At 38.4% G+C, this 16846-nt stretch overlaps 1 protein-coding gene across 4 annotated transcripts in view; it reads right to left on the bottom strand.

Moving 5' to 3' along the window:
• LOC126379369 (lysosomal alpha-mannosidase-like) overlaps window positions 1-16846 on the bottom strand; it is a 47756-nt gene that overhangs the window by 22303 nt on the left and 8607 nt on the right. For 3 of the 4 annotated variants that reach the window (XM_050028089.1, XM_050028088.1, XM_050028090.1), the window contains exons 2-9: window positions 15400-15498; window positions 12582-12684; window positions 11511-11592; window positions 10301-10370; window positions 8104-8219; window positions 6643-6747; window positions 5329-5429; window positions 3195-3331 (exon numbers count right to left, since the gene is read on the bottom strand). In XM_050028089.1, the coding sequence (XP_049884046.1) occupies window positions 3195-3331; window positions 5329-5429; window positions 6643-6747; window positions 8104-8219; window positions 10301-10370; window positions 11511-11592; window positions 12582-12684; window positions 15400-15498 (813 nt within the window). Of the gene's footprint in view, window position 1; window positions 136-3194; window positions 3332-5328; window positions 5430-6642; window positions 6748-8103; window positions 8220-10300; window positions 10371-11510; window positions 11593-12581; window positions 12685-15399; window positions 15499-16846 lie in introns of all 4 variants that reach the window. The other variant, XM_050028091.1, reaches the window with a different exon arrangement.

Raw genomic sequence — 16846 nt, 5'->3', positions numbered from 1 at the left:
CTCGATGAGTTTGTCTAAGTTCTTGTACCACATGGAGGCCTGCTGGTACTGGAAGTCTTCGCCCATGGTGATGAGAATGTTCTTCGACGCATATGCTTCGGACATCGTCGTACAGATGTTCAGAAAAGTTGATACCTTAGAAATATCCCAGGAGACTTACACTAATATCGGGAGTCTCATATCCCTGCTTTAAACGCGGTAAGAACCCGTTATTGGTGCTAACTCCTGTAAATACCATCTAATTTTATTTTAAGTTATATCTGTCATTTTCTTATCCGCCGAAAAGGAAAGGGACGGGTAATCGACAAGCATAAAATTTATGGAACACACGTCAATTTTAAGCACAAATCTAAACCAACCGTCTAAAAATTTTACATCCGTCAATAACCCGACACAGTTAAGTAGACAGCACGTCAAACGGGCCCCGATTCCTGCAGACACCGCCTAATTTTATTTTAAGTTATATCCGTTATTTTCATATCCGTCGAAAAGGAAAGGGACGGACGATTCACAGCTCTTAATTTTAGGAAGAATGAGTAAATGAATGAATAACCCGGGCGAATCAAAAGGTACCTCACTGGTATGCAATCCGTTTGACGTGCTGTCTACTTAACTGTGACGGGTTATTGACGGATGTAAAATTTTTAGACGGTTGGTTTAGATTTGTGCTTAAAATTGACGTGTGTTCCATTAATTTTATGCTTGTCGATTACCCGTCCCTTTCCTTTTCGGCGGATAAGAAAATGACAGATATAACTTAAAATAAAATTAGATGGTATTTACAGGAATTAGCACCATTATGTGTTTTAATTATGATAATACCCGCGTAAACTTAAAACAATGAAATAATATTAATGTGTCTTTTTCTCTTTTTTACTGTTTTTTTTTATTTACTTTTTCGGCGGCTCCATAAAAACCCTGACACTGTTGAATTATTTGTATTTTATAATGCAAAAATTAATCTAATTTATTTAAGTCGATTACTTCATGTGGCAGTTTTTAGTTTTTGAAAAATGGCAACACCTCTTCACTTGATCGCGTAGCTAAAAATAGAATGGACGTTATATTGCTTCCCAGTGATTAATTCAAATAAAAAGATCATAATAAGTTCTTTAACCTCGTAAAGCCGAGGTTTCCAGACACAATAGTAAAACAATGGAGTTTGGATTTTAAAGGGACTGTCGGCGTTACGACCTTAAATCGCGTTTATTCATTTGTTTTAGCCCCTAACCTCCACAGACACTAGGGTTGCTGAGGTTGGTAATCCACATCACAACCCACACGATAGAAGATCTTACATGAGTTGTTAAACAAAAGTTCCGCGCCTAGTTTCAACATGTTGCTTTTTTTTGACGTGACTTATTGTACTAGATTTGCCGCAGAAGGCATTAACTACTTGGCCGGACAAATGGGGAGCGCTGAAGGCTCTCACCCGGTACAACGTTTAAGACAACAGGCCTGAGGGTGCCCAGTTGGGCGCGAACCTCGGCTCAGGGCGTCGTCTGAGAGGAAAAATATTTGAAAGAATTAATCGACCCTAGTGGGTCGATAGCGATAAGCGCTGATTGAGGGAACAACATGTTGCGCGCCAAATGTTGTTGTGGAAACGCGCCTTTACTCACACTTGAGTTCTTTATGATAAAGTTTGTGAATTACTTTGTTTTTAAATAAATAAATATACTCGTTTTTAGAGAAAGATTTCTGCTTACGCTACTGTTTTTATTTATTATTTAAAATCTAACTGCCTTGCCGATTAAATGTACGAGTAAGCAAGCGCTGTATGTATGCATTCATTTTAGTTGACAGCCAAGCATTATGGCAATTTTTTTTTATTGTTTATTGCAAACTTCACAGCATAAAACTTCAATATTAACAACTTAAGATTACATACTTATACAGCCAATTAAAAAGTTTGACAAATCAAAATACATATTATAAAAATAAAAGGGTGAATCTCAAAATTTCAAGTTTGGTGGCGAAATTTCATATTATTTTTTCGTGAAAAATTGGGTTCCGACATGAAAAAGGAATTTTTTAATTCCCAATTTTCCCAATTCCCCAATTTTTCACGAAAAAATTATATGACAGTTCGCCACCAAACTTGACACATTTTGATATTCACCCAAAATGTGTCTGTGAAAAACTTATAAATGCGAAAATATCGCTTTTTTATTTGGTAAGTATACTTGTGTTATTTATTACCTTAAATGGAAAAAAAATAGCCACACAAAAGATGATTTTTTGGTAGAAAAAAGTAGTAGTAGTAGTTTTTAGTTCTTTTTTCTACATAATAATATGTATACCCTGCAGCTTCTTAGTGTAATTGGCTTAAAGACATTCAAATAAAGTAAAAAGAACTAAATGAATAAAATTTATAAAAAAAACTTTAAATGCAGCGCCATCTATTATCAGTAAAGTCAATTTACCAAATTTCTATTTAACTCTTCAAATGTGAAAATATTTAAATTTTCTGTTTAACAGATCATAATTAATAAACTATTTCATCTAACAGATGGCGTTGTAAAAAAATGCTAGAAGAATTATTATCTTACATCAAGATCTGTCACTTTTAACTCACAGGAAAAGACCCGAATTTGCTTAGTAAATACCGGGATGAATTCCCGGCTGTAGCTTAGTAAAGTCCGGTAGGAAATACCGGAAGTTGCCTTATTATTCTTCGGACTTAAAGAGGCAATGCCGGGACCTGCTTAGTAAATACCGGCCAATTCCCGGGAGTTGCGTAGTAAACACCCGTGCGAAATCCCGGGTTATGTTTTATTTAAGCCGGGACTTGCAAAGTAAATCCCGGGACTTGCTTAGTAAATATCGGGATGAATTCCCGGGTTTTGTTTAGTAGTCAGGTAAGAAATCCCGGGATTTGGTTAATTAATCCCGGGATCTGGTAAATGAACACCGGCTAAGTTCCCGGGATTTTATTAATTAGACCTGGGATTTGCCTAGAACATCCCGGGGTTGCTTAGAAAATCCCGGTATTTGCTTAGTCATACCCGGGACCTGCTTAGTGAATCCCGGGATTTGCTTAGTAGTTTCCGGTACAAAATCCCGTGATTTCCCGGGTTTTAACTAGCATGAATTACATTTCGTTTTTCAATTTTGTGTTTTTTATTTTATTTATGCTAGATTTTTTGACTCAATAATTTAGTGGGTCGCGTAGCATGAATTATCATACTTACCCTCTCGTCGACATTGAACATGGGTGAGTCCGGGTCGTCGACGATGGGCTCGTCACGACAGAGTATGTCGAAGCAGAAGCCCGGCGGTGGGGAGTACGTGTTATAGAGAACGCCAGTGAACAAATCTGACGATTTACCTGTAAAAATGAACTATCATAAAATCAAAATCATATTTACTAATCCATAATCATAATTTATTGCAGGTCACAGTTTTACATTGGTGGTAGGTATAAGATATAGTAGGTACATTGTGACACCCTGGTAGGGCACAGCAACTTAAGTATAACATTTATTAAGTAATCACGTTCATCTGTTCAATGAGCTATAAATAACTATTACTAATTATATTTATATTTATACAATTTATTTAACATATAATATACAAATAATAATAATGTATGGGATTTCATATTATAATAAAATCAAATTTTATCAACTATGTAGTTACATTATTTACTATTATAATTTTTACCTTTATTTATTTTATGCCAGGTTAAGAATACATACTCTAAGCCGGCGAGCATGTATTAAGTATTTAATGAAGTAGATGAAGCAAGCAATGTGCCAGGATCGTAGCGAGTGAAACTCCGTGGTTTCTGCCCACCACAATGGGAAACAGTCCACTTCTTCGTCGTTCGCTCACTGCTGAGGATCGCGACCACGGTTTATGGTTTTCCACTCGGTACGGCTATATGCTGCGTGGACCGCCCTCTGTATGCTGCCGCCCACCGTCTTCTTCACGATGTCAGACCACCTCGTAGAATCGTCACTAGGTGGCGCTAATCGCTGGTAGTTCCGCTAGGTGAGGATAGGTGACGCCGCAAATCAAACAGCGGAAAATTATAATATTGAAACGAAATAATCATTCATTTCATTTCATTAATTCTAATTTCTGTTCCAAGACAATGCTGTCTTGAAAGAAAGGAAAAATATTTACCCGAAAAACATAAATTAAGATTACTTACTTAGAAGTAATTAGCACGCAAATAACAATTACTTAAACTCACGACCATATAAAAAAGGTTCTCTATTTTTACTCATGATGATGATGATGATGCGATCCAGCCGATTTCGGCTACGGCGACTGCTTCAACTCCGACGTTCATAATAATAATAATAATAATATGGCATACTGTTACTTGTCCTATGATAAGTTACGCATAGTATTAATTTATCATAACTTTATAAGCATAATTTTGAAACTCATAACTACTATAAGCATAAAATTAATGAAAATATTGATATATAAGCATAATTATTATAAGAATAAAAACTATACTCCGAATAAGAAAAGTTTTGGCACAACTTTGAACATTTTGAAACTTACTTTTTCCTTGGCTGCATTTGGTTCATGATTGTACTTTTTATATTTTTTGACACTATTTCATGCTGTTGGTCATCATTCAGTATACTTTTCGTGTGTAAGATAAACATGCTGGCGGCGTCGGGGTGGCCCAAGGGCCACCCCCGCCGCACCCTAACCTACTGTTATGCCTTGTAAAAATTATGACAAAACACTATTATTCTAAAAAAGAAATGTGGATACCTATTTATATGCGAATCAAGTTTATACCAACAAATATTAGTCCAAAAATAAGTTATGCCTAACAAACCAGTATTCCTAGATGTTATTATGGGAAAGTACTATTATGCTAAAAACGTTATGCAAAAAGGATTATGATAATTAAAATTATGACAAAAACATTTATGTATTTTAAGAGAATCCCTATAAAAAAATATATATTATGGCACCAAAGCCGCAGGGTCCCAGTTTTATATTAAAAAAAAAAGAGTATTCTTCATCCATTTTAATATTGGAATATCCCGTTAGAACTTATAAAGAAAGAAAGAAAGAAAGAAAGAAACATTTATTACTTATCCGTTTGACCATTTATTATTATGGTATCAAACGTCTATGACCATTGGCTGTATGGGCTATGATCCCTTTGCCTGTCCTACGGACAAAATAACCAAAAAAAAAAAACGTCTATGACCATTATTTTCATTTTTTTCTCTGGCCGGCACTTTTACATTTGAGCCGGGCGAGTATGGAAAACCGATAATCTCCTTTTTATTAACGTTACTATGTCAATAACACCCAGTATAATAAAAAAGCTACAGAAAAAAATCTCACCAAGGTCATCGTCTCCTCGCCACAGCATCTCCATATGTTTCTCCCTCTTCCTATGCATTTTGTCCTGGTAGTCGATACGGCCAAGGAACAGCCCATCATACCTTTAGGAGAAAGATACATAATAGCATGGTATAAGAAAACCAGGGGGATCGTCTGTCTCTTTCTGTGCGGAACTGTGAGAGAGTGACGGGTGACGTATGTCGAGGCGAGAAAGAGTCGCGCGCTTACGGTGGTAAGCCCGCTGGTATGCTCAAAAGTGACAGCTAACATTTCAAGGTTAGCCCAGCTGATGTCATCCCACCCTGCTTTGTTCGTTAATAATAAATTACCCACGACCAATGTTTTTATATTTACTTTGCAAGGAAATTTTTAACTTTTATTAAAAGATTTACTTAAAAAGTTTTAATATTTTTTTATACATGTGACTAGTAATAGTAATTAAATACATTAGTCATTGGTGCTAATTCCTGTAAATGCCATCTAATTTTATTTTAAGTTATATCTGTCATTTTCTTATCCGCCGAAAAGGAAAGGGACGGGTAATTGACAAGCATAAAATTTATGGAACAAACGTCAATTTTAAGCACAAATCTAAACCAACCGTCTAAAAATTTTACATCAGTCAATAACCCGACACATTCATTTACTCATTCTTCCTAAAATTAAGAGCTGTGAATCATCCGTCCCTTTCCTTTTCGACGGATATGAAAATGACGGATATAACTTAAAATAAAATTAGGCGGTGTTTGCAGGAATCGGGGCCAGTAATTCACTTAATTTTCAATAATAAAATTTACGTCCTTGGAATGTTGGAGATACCAATTTAATGGTAACACTTACATCATCAATGGGCTAGCAATGGCGGCTTGTCATAAGTAGGATTGAGCATACCTGGGGGGTTAAAATGGCCACATCGAAGCGATTATGCGAGCTGATATGTGCTAATCGGGTCATTGGGACATTCATTCTCTACAAGCACCTCATCATCATCAGCCCATTAACGTCCCGACTGCTGGGGCACGGGCCTTCCCTATGAATGGATAGGGAGATCGGGCCTTAAACCACCACGCGGGCCCAGTGCGGATTGGTGGTTATTAACGACTGCTAATGCAGCCGGGACCAACGGCTTAACGTGCCTTCCGAAGCACGGAGGAGCTCAAGATGAAAACTTTTTTTTGTTGCCATCCAATGACCGGCCTTTGCGAAAGTTGCTTAACTTCAACAATCGCAGACCGAGCGCATTAACCGCTGCGCCACCGAGCTCCTCACCTATTTAGAGCACCTATTTAGAGGCTTTTTTTTAAATATGCTTACCCCATGCCAGCTAAAAGAGAGGCGAACTCCCTCGCGTGGCCAAATGGGTCGATCTGCCACCCCACACGGGGCATACCGCACGGCCCAAATGTCTGGTTCAGTTTGCTGAAACAAACATAATTTTTATTTTATAGAATAGAATAAAAACAGTTCATTATAAAAGGACGCCACACACAAAAACAAGACAACAAAATCATTTAATATTTTCACAAAACAATTACAAAAACAAGCAATATAGAATATATACCCTATATAAACTGCCTATATACGTCCCACTGCTGGGCACAGGCCTCCCTTCAATCAACCGGAGGGGGGTATGGAGCATACTCCACCACGCTGCTCCACTGCGGGTTGGTGGAGGTGTTTTTACGGCTAATAGCCGGGACCAACGGCTTAACGTGCCCTCCGAAGCACGGAGTCATCTTACTTTTTCGGACAATCAGGTGATTCAAGCCTGAAAAGTCCTTACCAAACAAAGGACAGTCTCACAAAGTGATTTCGACAATGTCCCCATCGGGAATCGAACCCGGACCTCCAGATCGTGAGCCTAACGCTCTAACCACTAGACCACGGAGGCTGTCGTAGTAGTAGTATAGAATATATACCCTAGTATTTTATATTGTGTTTTATATTTTTATTATTTATTTAATGTAGAAATTGGCCCCGAATCCTGCAGACACCCCTAATTTTACTTTAAGTTATACCTGTTAGTGTAACACCTTTGTTAGTGACATCGTAACGAAAACTGACGGATGATTGGGACCATGATTCTGAAATCAGCTCAGCTCATTATTCTGAGTTAATGTAAAGTGTAATTTTCCATCGTAAAAGTATGGAACTGAAAATAATTTAAAAAAACACAAACATTTTCATGGATTTTCCCACTGAAAATTCCACTTGATATTAACTCAGAATAATGAGCTGAATCATTCCTCTCAGTATTCGTTACGGTGTCACTAACACCCATACCTACTTGTATGGCTATCTCTATGTACTTGTATGGGGTTTAAGTGTTATCGTAACGAATACTGAGAGGGATGATTCAGCTCATTATTCTGAGTTAATATCATGCGGAATTTTCCATCGCAAAAGTATACACTTAATTGAAAATAATTTAAAAAAACTAAAAAAATAATAAAATAAAAATAATTAGTAGTTTTACAGCTAGTTACATAATATGTAATTTAATTTTTTGACGTTCTAAAAGCGCTAACTTTGTAAGCCAATTTTGAAAAATAAATATTTTTGAATATTTGAAAAGGACATTGCAGGCTTGAATCACCTGATTGTCCGAAAAAGTAAGATGATTCCGTGCTTCGGAAGGCACGCCAAGCCTCAAGCCTCTCATTAATTTTGCGACGGTAAATTCCACTTGATATTAACTCAGAATCATGGTCTGAATCATCCCCCTGAGTATTCGTTACGGTGTCACTAATACCCGTGCCACAGTGGATGTCTCACCTCAAGCCCCATGTGAACTGGTCGACAGTGGAGTGGTAGTGGGCTGCAGCTTCGTCATTCATACTCCACGCGCCACCAACGAACTGGAGCCGCCCCTGACGCACTAACACGTGAACCTTGCAAAGAAAGTTTTATATTTTTACAAGTACAAATACAGGGTATTAGGGTGGTATTAACTCTCCTGCTAGACACATCTCTAATAGTTTAAAAAAAATCAGGATGTCTTTTTACAAAAATGCAAGCGTCTCTTATACAGGGTGTTAGTGACATCGTAACGAAAACTTTGAGGGGTGGTTCAGGCCATGATTCTGAGTTGATATCAAGTAGAAATTTCCGTCGCAAAAGTATGGATTGGAAAATAATTAAAAAGAAAAGAAAAATTTTCATGAATTTTTTGACACGAAATTCCACTTGATATCAACTCAGAATCATGGTCTGAACCATCCCCCTCAGTATTCGTTACGGTGTCACTAACACCCATAGCTACTTATATGGCTACCGTCTGTACTTGTACGGGGTGTAAGTGTCATCGTAACGAATACTGAAAGGGATGATTCATCTGATTATTCTGAGTTAATATCTAGTGGAATTTTCCATCGCAAAAGTATAGAATTGAAAATAATTTAAAAAAACTAAAAAAAATCATGAATTTTGCGACGGAAAATTCCACTTGATTTTAACTCAGAATCATGGTCTGAATCATCCCTTTGAGTATTCGTTACGATGTCACTAACACCCTGTATAAACATGGTAAAGGTAATATTTTAAGTTCCAAGAATAATGGATTACAGCTTTCTAAGAACCATGTATTGCAAATAGCCCGAACACGTCTCTTCTGAAGCTTGAAAGCTCTATTGATATCGACAGAGTTACCCCAAAGTACAAGGCCAAACGTGAGTATTGATGAAACATAGCCATGATAGGCTGTCAATGCGCATTCGATCGACACATTATTTCGTAACTTTTTTAAAGCAAAAGTAAAACGACTTAAAATCTTTGACATATGTGATCAATATGATTTTTCCAATTAAGGTGTTCGTCAATATAAGGGTGGTACTGTTGCTAATTCCTGCAGACGCCATCAAATTTTAAGTTATACCTGTCATTTTCTTAAAAAGAAAGGGACAGGCGATCGACAGGCATAAAATTTATGGAATACACGTCAATTTTAAGCAGTAATCTAAAACAACCGTCTAAAAAATTTACATCGGCCAATAACCCGATAGGGTTAAGTGGACAACACGTCAAACGGATTGCGTACCAGCGAGATGCCTATTTTAATCGCCCGGGTTATTCATTCGTTTTAGAATTAACTTGTTGACTGTTATACATATTTGTGTTGGTCTGAAATAAACGTTATATTATTATTATTATTATTTACGGCTAATAGCCGGGACCAACGGCTTAACGTGCCCTCCGAAGCACGGAATCATCTTACTTTTTCGGACAATCAGGTGATTCAAGCCTGAAAAGACCTTACCAAACAAAGGACAGTCTCACAAAGTGATTTCGACAATGTCCCCATCGGGAATCGAACCCGGACCTCCAGATTGTGAGCCTAACGCTCTAACCACTAGACCACGGAGGCTGTTACAATAGTGGGTACAATAATAGATGGATGCTCATAAAAGTCCCTCCTTATCAGCTATCAACAATAGCATGCAAATATTGTTACAGAAAGATTTCCAATAATTATCATTTAGGTTTAGGAGTAGTATGTTATTGGGCATTCTAGACCATCGAAGTGAAGGGATTCGCGAAAATGTTCTTGGGCATTCTAGACCATCTTCGTTCAGTCGGATCGCTCGAGCGCCAACGCGCTATCGCGCGCGCTCTCGCGGATCCCTTCACTTCGATGGTCTAGAATGCCCAATAACATCGAGTGTGTTTCTTAATATTACGATCAATCGGTTAGCAACTACAACACTCACCAGTATAGCACGAGTCGATTTCATATCACATTTTTTTGAGTCTAGATTTTTGTCCTGGCTTTCTAGACCACTTTATCGTTAAAACACAAAACTTCACTTCGTTCGAAAATGTTATTGGGCATTCTAGACCATCGAAGTGAAGGGATCCGCGAGAGCGCGCGCGATAGCGCGTTGGCGCTCGAGCGATCCGACTGAACGAAGATGGTCTAGAATGCCCAATAACATACTACTTTTAGGTTTATTATTTTATTAGGTAATTAACTAACCTTATGTCGTACGTCGTCGGACTGACGCACCCACCATTTCCAGAAGAAGAAAGTCTCCACGTATATGAATCTGAAGAAGGAGAGATCTTTATATAGAGACACCATACTGAAACATCCGATGATTTGTCCCCACCGGGATTCAAATCCGGGGCCTCCGGATCGTGAGCACAACGCTCAACCACTGGACCACGGAGGCCGCATTTCCATCGAAAACAATTTTTACAACCGAACGTGTTTACACGTGACGCGTCTGGCATTCGAAACGCATCCACACGTCCCATTCTGTTTACGTCTACATCATCATCGTCATCTCCCTAGCATTATCCCGTTTTTCACAGAGTCCGCTTACCTAACCTGAAGATTTGACAGGTCCGGTTTTTTACAGAAGCGACTGCCTGTCTGACCTTCCAATCCGCGAAGGGAAAATCAGCCCAATACAGGTTAGGTCACATACCTCCGAAAATGCATTTGTCGGGAATGTGGATTTCCTCACGATATTTTCCTTTCACCGCTGAGCACGTGATAATCATTTATGATCCAAACGTGAATTCGAAAACGAATTCGACAATCATTGGTTTAGCCATGTGACGGATTCGAACCTGCGACCTCAAAGTGAGAGGCAAGCGTTCTACCGACTGGGCTACACCGGCTCACCATACAAAATACTGAGGGGAATGATTCAGCTCATGATTCTGAGTTAATATCAAGGGGAGTATTCACGTTGTTTTGTGTTTTTTTTTGTATTTATTTTCAATTCTATAGTTTTGCAACGGAAAATTCCACTTTATATTAACTCAGAGCTGAATCATCCCCCTCAGTATTCGTTACGGTGTCACTTACACCCCGCACAAGTACTTACAGTGACACAGTTACTTTACTTAACTTCAGGGGATGATTCGGAGCATGATTCTGAGTTGATATCACGTGGAATTTTCTGTCGTAAAATGTGGATTTTTTTTTGCAATTATTTCCAATTCTATAAAACATAAACCAGCCTGCAGTGGAGCAGTGTGATGGAGTATGCTCCATACCTCCTCCGGTTGATTGGGACGCCTGTGCTCAGCAATGCGACGTTTATATGCTGTTTATGTTTGTGTCAATTCTATACTTTTGCGACGGAAAGTTCCACTTGATATTAACTCAGAGCTGAATCATTCCCCTCAGTATTCAGTACGGTGTCACTAACACCCTGTATAGAATAATTACGCACCTTCGTTTAGGGTTTGCCCACAGTTCCTTAACAACAGTATCCAAAATATACTGGACACCAGCCACTTGGATGCTATTGGCACCTGAAAAAATAATCAACATATTTATTTATTTCTTTCTTTTATTCAGGTAGTCAATAGCTTACAATTATAAAAGAGGTATTAACAGTGTTTAGTTTACATCGTTAAGCCAATAACAGACTACCACAGTATTAATGTGTATATTGGCCCCGATTCCTGCAGACACCTAATTTTATTTTAAGTTATACCTGTCGTTTTCTTATCCGCCGAAAAGGAAAGGGACGGATGATTGACAACTGTTAATTTTAAATTGAATGAATAGGTAACCCTGCGAGTAAAATAAAATTCTGTTGGGTTATTGGCCAATATACATTTTGGAACGTTTTGAATTGTGTCCCATAAGTTTTATGCCTGTCGATTACCAGTCCCTTTCCTTTTCGGCGGATAACACAATGACAGATATTACTTAAAATAAAATTAGATGGTGCGTACCTGTTTTTTTTTTGAGGACTACTTGGCCGGACAAATGGGGAGCGCTGAAGGCTCTCACACGGTACAACGTTTAAGACAACAGGCCTGAGGGTGCCCAGTTGGGCGCGAACGTCGGCTCAGGGCGTCGTCTGAGAGGAAAAATATTTGAAAGAATTAATCGACCCTAGTGGGTCGATAGCGATAAGCGCTGAATGAGGGAAATCGGGGTCTATGGATTGACTGAATTTGAGAAGCTCGGTGGCGCAGAGGAGCTCGGTGGCGCAGCGGTAAACGCGCTCGGTCTGCGATTGTTGAAGTTAAGCAACTTACGCAAAGGCCGGTCATAGGATGGGTGACGACAAAAAAAAAAGATTTCATCTCGAGCTCCTCCGTGCTTTGGAAGGCACGTTAAGCCGTTGGTCCCCGCTGCATTGGCAGTCGTTAATAACCACCAATCCGCACTGGGCCCGCGTGGTGGTTTAAGGCCCGCGCTCCCTATCCATCCGTAGGGAAGGCCCGTGCCCCAGCAGTGGGGAAGTTAATGGGCTGGTGATGATGATGAATAACTTATATCAACTTACTGCCATAGTAATATTGGTCGACGGTCTTCAACCAGCCGACGTCGTCATGCGTGTGCGGCACAATGTGGACATTTAAAACGCCGTCCTCAGCTTGTGTGCAGCTCTGTGTCGAAAATGAAATTCAATTTATTTATTTTACTCTACTCTGCTCTACTACGCACTACTTTATTTTATTTGGGGAGCTTACAGCTAAATTTACAATGTTACATTCTAATTTAATATCTAAAAGCCATTAAGAAGCTTCCACAGATTGTAAAACAGACACAAAATTTTACAATATGGTTCTAAAAAAAAATTTAAAAAAAAAATGTTTATTTTCACTTATATGGTTCTACATTTGACAGGTTTTCGATGCCTTCCTTTCAGTTTTTAAAAAACCTGTTCTAAGACCTGATGCATATGAAAAAATCCTTAAAAATAAGAATATCTAAACAATAGAGGAAACGAAGTCTCTAACAAGTGGCCTCGTTATATACGAAATATGATACGTGAACATAGGATATTCAAATTCTAATTAAAAAATATCTTCATTCAGTAGGTAACATAGTTACAGTTTGAATTGTCATTTTTTACATAACGAACGCCGCATCCGCCCTAAAACTACTACAGCTTCTCAAAACCTGTATAGCCGGGGAAATGTAGCTGCAAGAAAAACCTCGGTAGAGGGCCGAAAAAAAAACATCAACAAAACATTCTTAAAAAAAATTGTTGTACAATTAAGCAATTTGGCTGTCTAAGTACAATACTTTTGCGACGGAAAATTCCACTTAATAACAACTCAGAATCATGGTCTGAATCATCCCTCAAAGTTTTCGTTACGATGTCACTAACATCCTGTGCACATAACTCTTACATAACCCTGGTGTCAGGGTTATTATTGAGCCGCCAAAGGCCCCTGACATGGTTCATGTAACGACTACGTACTTACATCAGTAAGTAATAACCGGGACCAACGGCTTAACGTGCCTTCCGAAGCACGGAACATTTTACTTTCGGACAATATGGTGATCAGTCTGTAATATCCTAACCAAACCAGGACTCACAAAGTGAGATTAGTTATATGTTATGTCCCCACCGGGATTCGAACCCGGGACCTCTGGATCGTGAGCACAATGGTGTTGATCCCAGTACATATCATCTAATTTTATTTTAAGTTATACTTGTCATTTTCTTATCCGTTGAAAAGGAAAGGGACGGGTAATCGACAGGCATAAAAATTATGGAACACACGTCAATTTTAGATAGCTTCTTTTCCCCGGCTATACAGGTTGTGAGAAGCTGCAGTAGTTTTATTCGGATGAGACGTTCGTTATGTAAAGTGTAACTATGTTACCTACTGAATAAAGATATTTTTGAATTTGAATTGATTTGTTAAATGAATTGCTTCGACATGGCCATTTTAACCCCCCTGGTATGCTCAAAAGTGACAGCTAACATTTCAAAATTTCCTTGCAAAGTTATATAAACAAGTAACAAGTAGTATGTATATGTACTTAGTTAAGTGTCTTTTTATAATTATTTCTTTTTTTGTTTCGGTGCAATAAAGTGGATTTGTATTGTATTGTATAAAAACATTGGACGTGGGTAATTTATTTTTTACGAAATGGCAACACAGCGTGGGATGACGTCAGCTGGGCTAACCTTGAAATGTTAGCTGTCACTTTTGAGCATACCTGGTCTTCTTATACCATGGTTTTCTTATGCTATGAGTACCTATCCATTGACAATGAAGGTTAGTGTTTCGTAGATATTTATTATGTATGTCGGCAATGAAGTTTGGAATACTTCAATAATATTGGCGTCAATTATCGTGTTATTAATAGAGATAGCCAAGTTCAAAATGTTATCTGTATACTAATAAATTGTGAGTTAATGGCCTTTGCCTGCATTGTTTTGAGAAGATAGGCAGTCACAAACATAGATCATAAAATAAGGAAAATAATGGCCCCGATTCCTGCAAACACCGCCTAATTTTATTTTAAGTTATATCCGTCATTTTCATATCCGTCGAAAAGGAAAGGGACGGATGATTCACAGCTCTTAATTTTAGGAAGAATGAGTAAATGAATGTGTTGGGTTATTGACTGATGTAAAATTTTTAGACGGTTGGTTTAGATTTGTGCTTAAAATTGACGTGTGTTCCATAAATTTTATGCTTGTCAATTACCCGTCCCTTTCCTTTTCGGCGGATAAGAAAATGACAGATATAACTTAAAATAAAATTAGATGGTATTTATAGGAATTAGCACCATTAGAAATATATCTTTCTTCTATTCCGTGGAGAGACTGGCTCCGATTCCTGCAGACACCTAATTTTATTTTAAGTTACACCCGTTATTTTCTTATCCGCCGAAATGGAAAGGGATGGATGATTGACAACTGTTAATTTTAAAATGAATGAATAACCCGGGCGAAAAAAGTAGACATCTGCTGATATGCAACCCGTTTGACACGTGCTGTCAACTTAATTCTATCGGGTTATTGGCCAATGTAAAATTTTGGGAGAGTTTTCTAAATTTCTATTCAAATTCAAAAATATCTTTATTCAGTAGGTAACATAGTTACACTTTGAATCGTCAATTTTTACATAACGAACGTCTCATCCGCCTAAAACTACTGCAGCTTCTCACAACCTGTATAGCCGGGGAAAAGAATTATATTTTGTATAGCAGTTCGTCTCGGCCAGAGGGGACGTGTTTAACTAGCGTTTCTAAATACGCTACCGGGTGAGAGCCCTCGAGCGCTCCCCATTTGTCCGGCCAAGTAGATAATGCCTGCGGCAAATCTACAATAAATCTCTAACCCATAGGTTTCCTACCTCATAGCCGCAGGTCTCTCCGTGTCTCGGGGTGATCAGGTCGAGGACCGGAGACCCGGAGACCAGGCCTGCCACCAGCAGGAGTATTGGTATCAGCATCTGCAATTAAAATATCGATTTATTTTTTTCCTTTGACGGGTTTGCTCTTGGCCCTAGACTTGTCCGGGTGAGAGCCTTCAGCGCTCCCCATTTGTCCGGCCAAGTAGTTAATGCCATCTGCGGCAAATCTACAATAATATATACATAAACTGCCTATACTCGCGACTCTTGCAAGCCATTATTTAAAAAGTTTGGTTTGTTGCCACTACCTTCACTTTACATTTATGAAGTGTGTGTATTTGTTAAACAGCATCAAGATGAATTTACAAAAGCAGTTGATGTTAATCCTCGTATCCGTCGAAATCTAGACAGATTGGTATTTGATGAAACACCAATTACTGAAATTTTTAATAAGAGCTGTCTTGCTATGTGCTTTAGATTATATAATAAAATACCGACTGATATTAAAATGCTCAAATTGACATTATTTAAGACAAAATTATATAAATGGCTTAATGAACGTAATTTTTATTCTGTCAGGGAATTTCTGCAGTAATGTAATTTTTAGTTTAAAGAAAAAGTTTAGTGTAAATAAATGTACCTTTGTCTACATATAACATTTGCATGCCAACATTGTTATGGCGAAACAAAAAGGATCACATTATGTATAAAATTATAGGTTTGTTTGTTAGTTTGTATACTATTTATTGCTTTAAAATACAAAGAAAATTTACTTATGATTTATCGTTACATAAAGCATAGGCGAGTTTACCCCTAATTGTGATTTCTTCCAGCTAACCAATGACACCAATAGGTATGACCCCAATGAGTTTAATTTGCCTAAGTGCAGTTTTCACTAACACAGTTGGCTCGACCATTATAGACCGCGATACGGCTCACCTATCACGTTGGTCTAATAGAAAACTAGTGGAGGTGTGGGTACTTAGTTCATCTTGCGTTTTTTTTTTGACGTGACTTATCGTAGATTTGCCGCAGATGGCATTAACTACTTCGCCGGACAAATGGGGAGCGCTAAAGGCTCTCGTCTGAGAGGAAAGATATTTGAAAGAATTAATCGACCCTAGTGGGTCGATAGAGATAAGCGCTGATTGAGGGAAATCGTCGACCTCGCCGGCGGGTTGGGCGGGCTGAGGTGTTTGGTGTCGCGAGCTGATTGGCCGCCTCTATGGCTAGAGTAATCGGGTCGTCGGGATCGTATATTACGTCCTTCGGACGCCGATACATTTCAGTACCGTCCCTAAGCGAGATGTATTCGGAAGCCGCAACTACCAGGGGATTTGGGTGTTGCGGAGCAGAATCGAAAAAACGTTTCGAAGCTAATTTCTACAAAGAGAATCGGATCAAAATTATGATGTTAGGGAGTACTATTTCATACTAATTTATTGAC

Source organism: Pectinophora gossypiella, chromosome 29 (genome assembly GCF_024362695.1).
Source record: "Pectinophora gossypiella chromosome 29, ilPecGoss1.1, whole genome shotgun sequence".
NCBI classification, from domain to species: Eukaryota; Metazoa; Arthropoda; class Insecta; order Lepidoptera; family Gelechiidae; genus Pectinophora; species Pectinophora gossypiella.
Note: the sequence above shows the minus strand (reverse complement) of the source record. Positions and strands in the feature narration are given on the sequence as shown.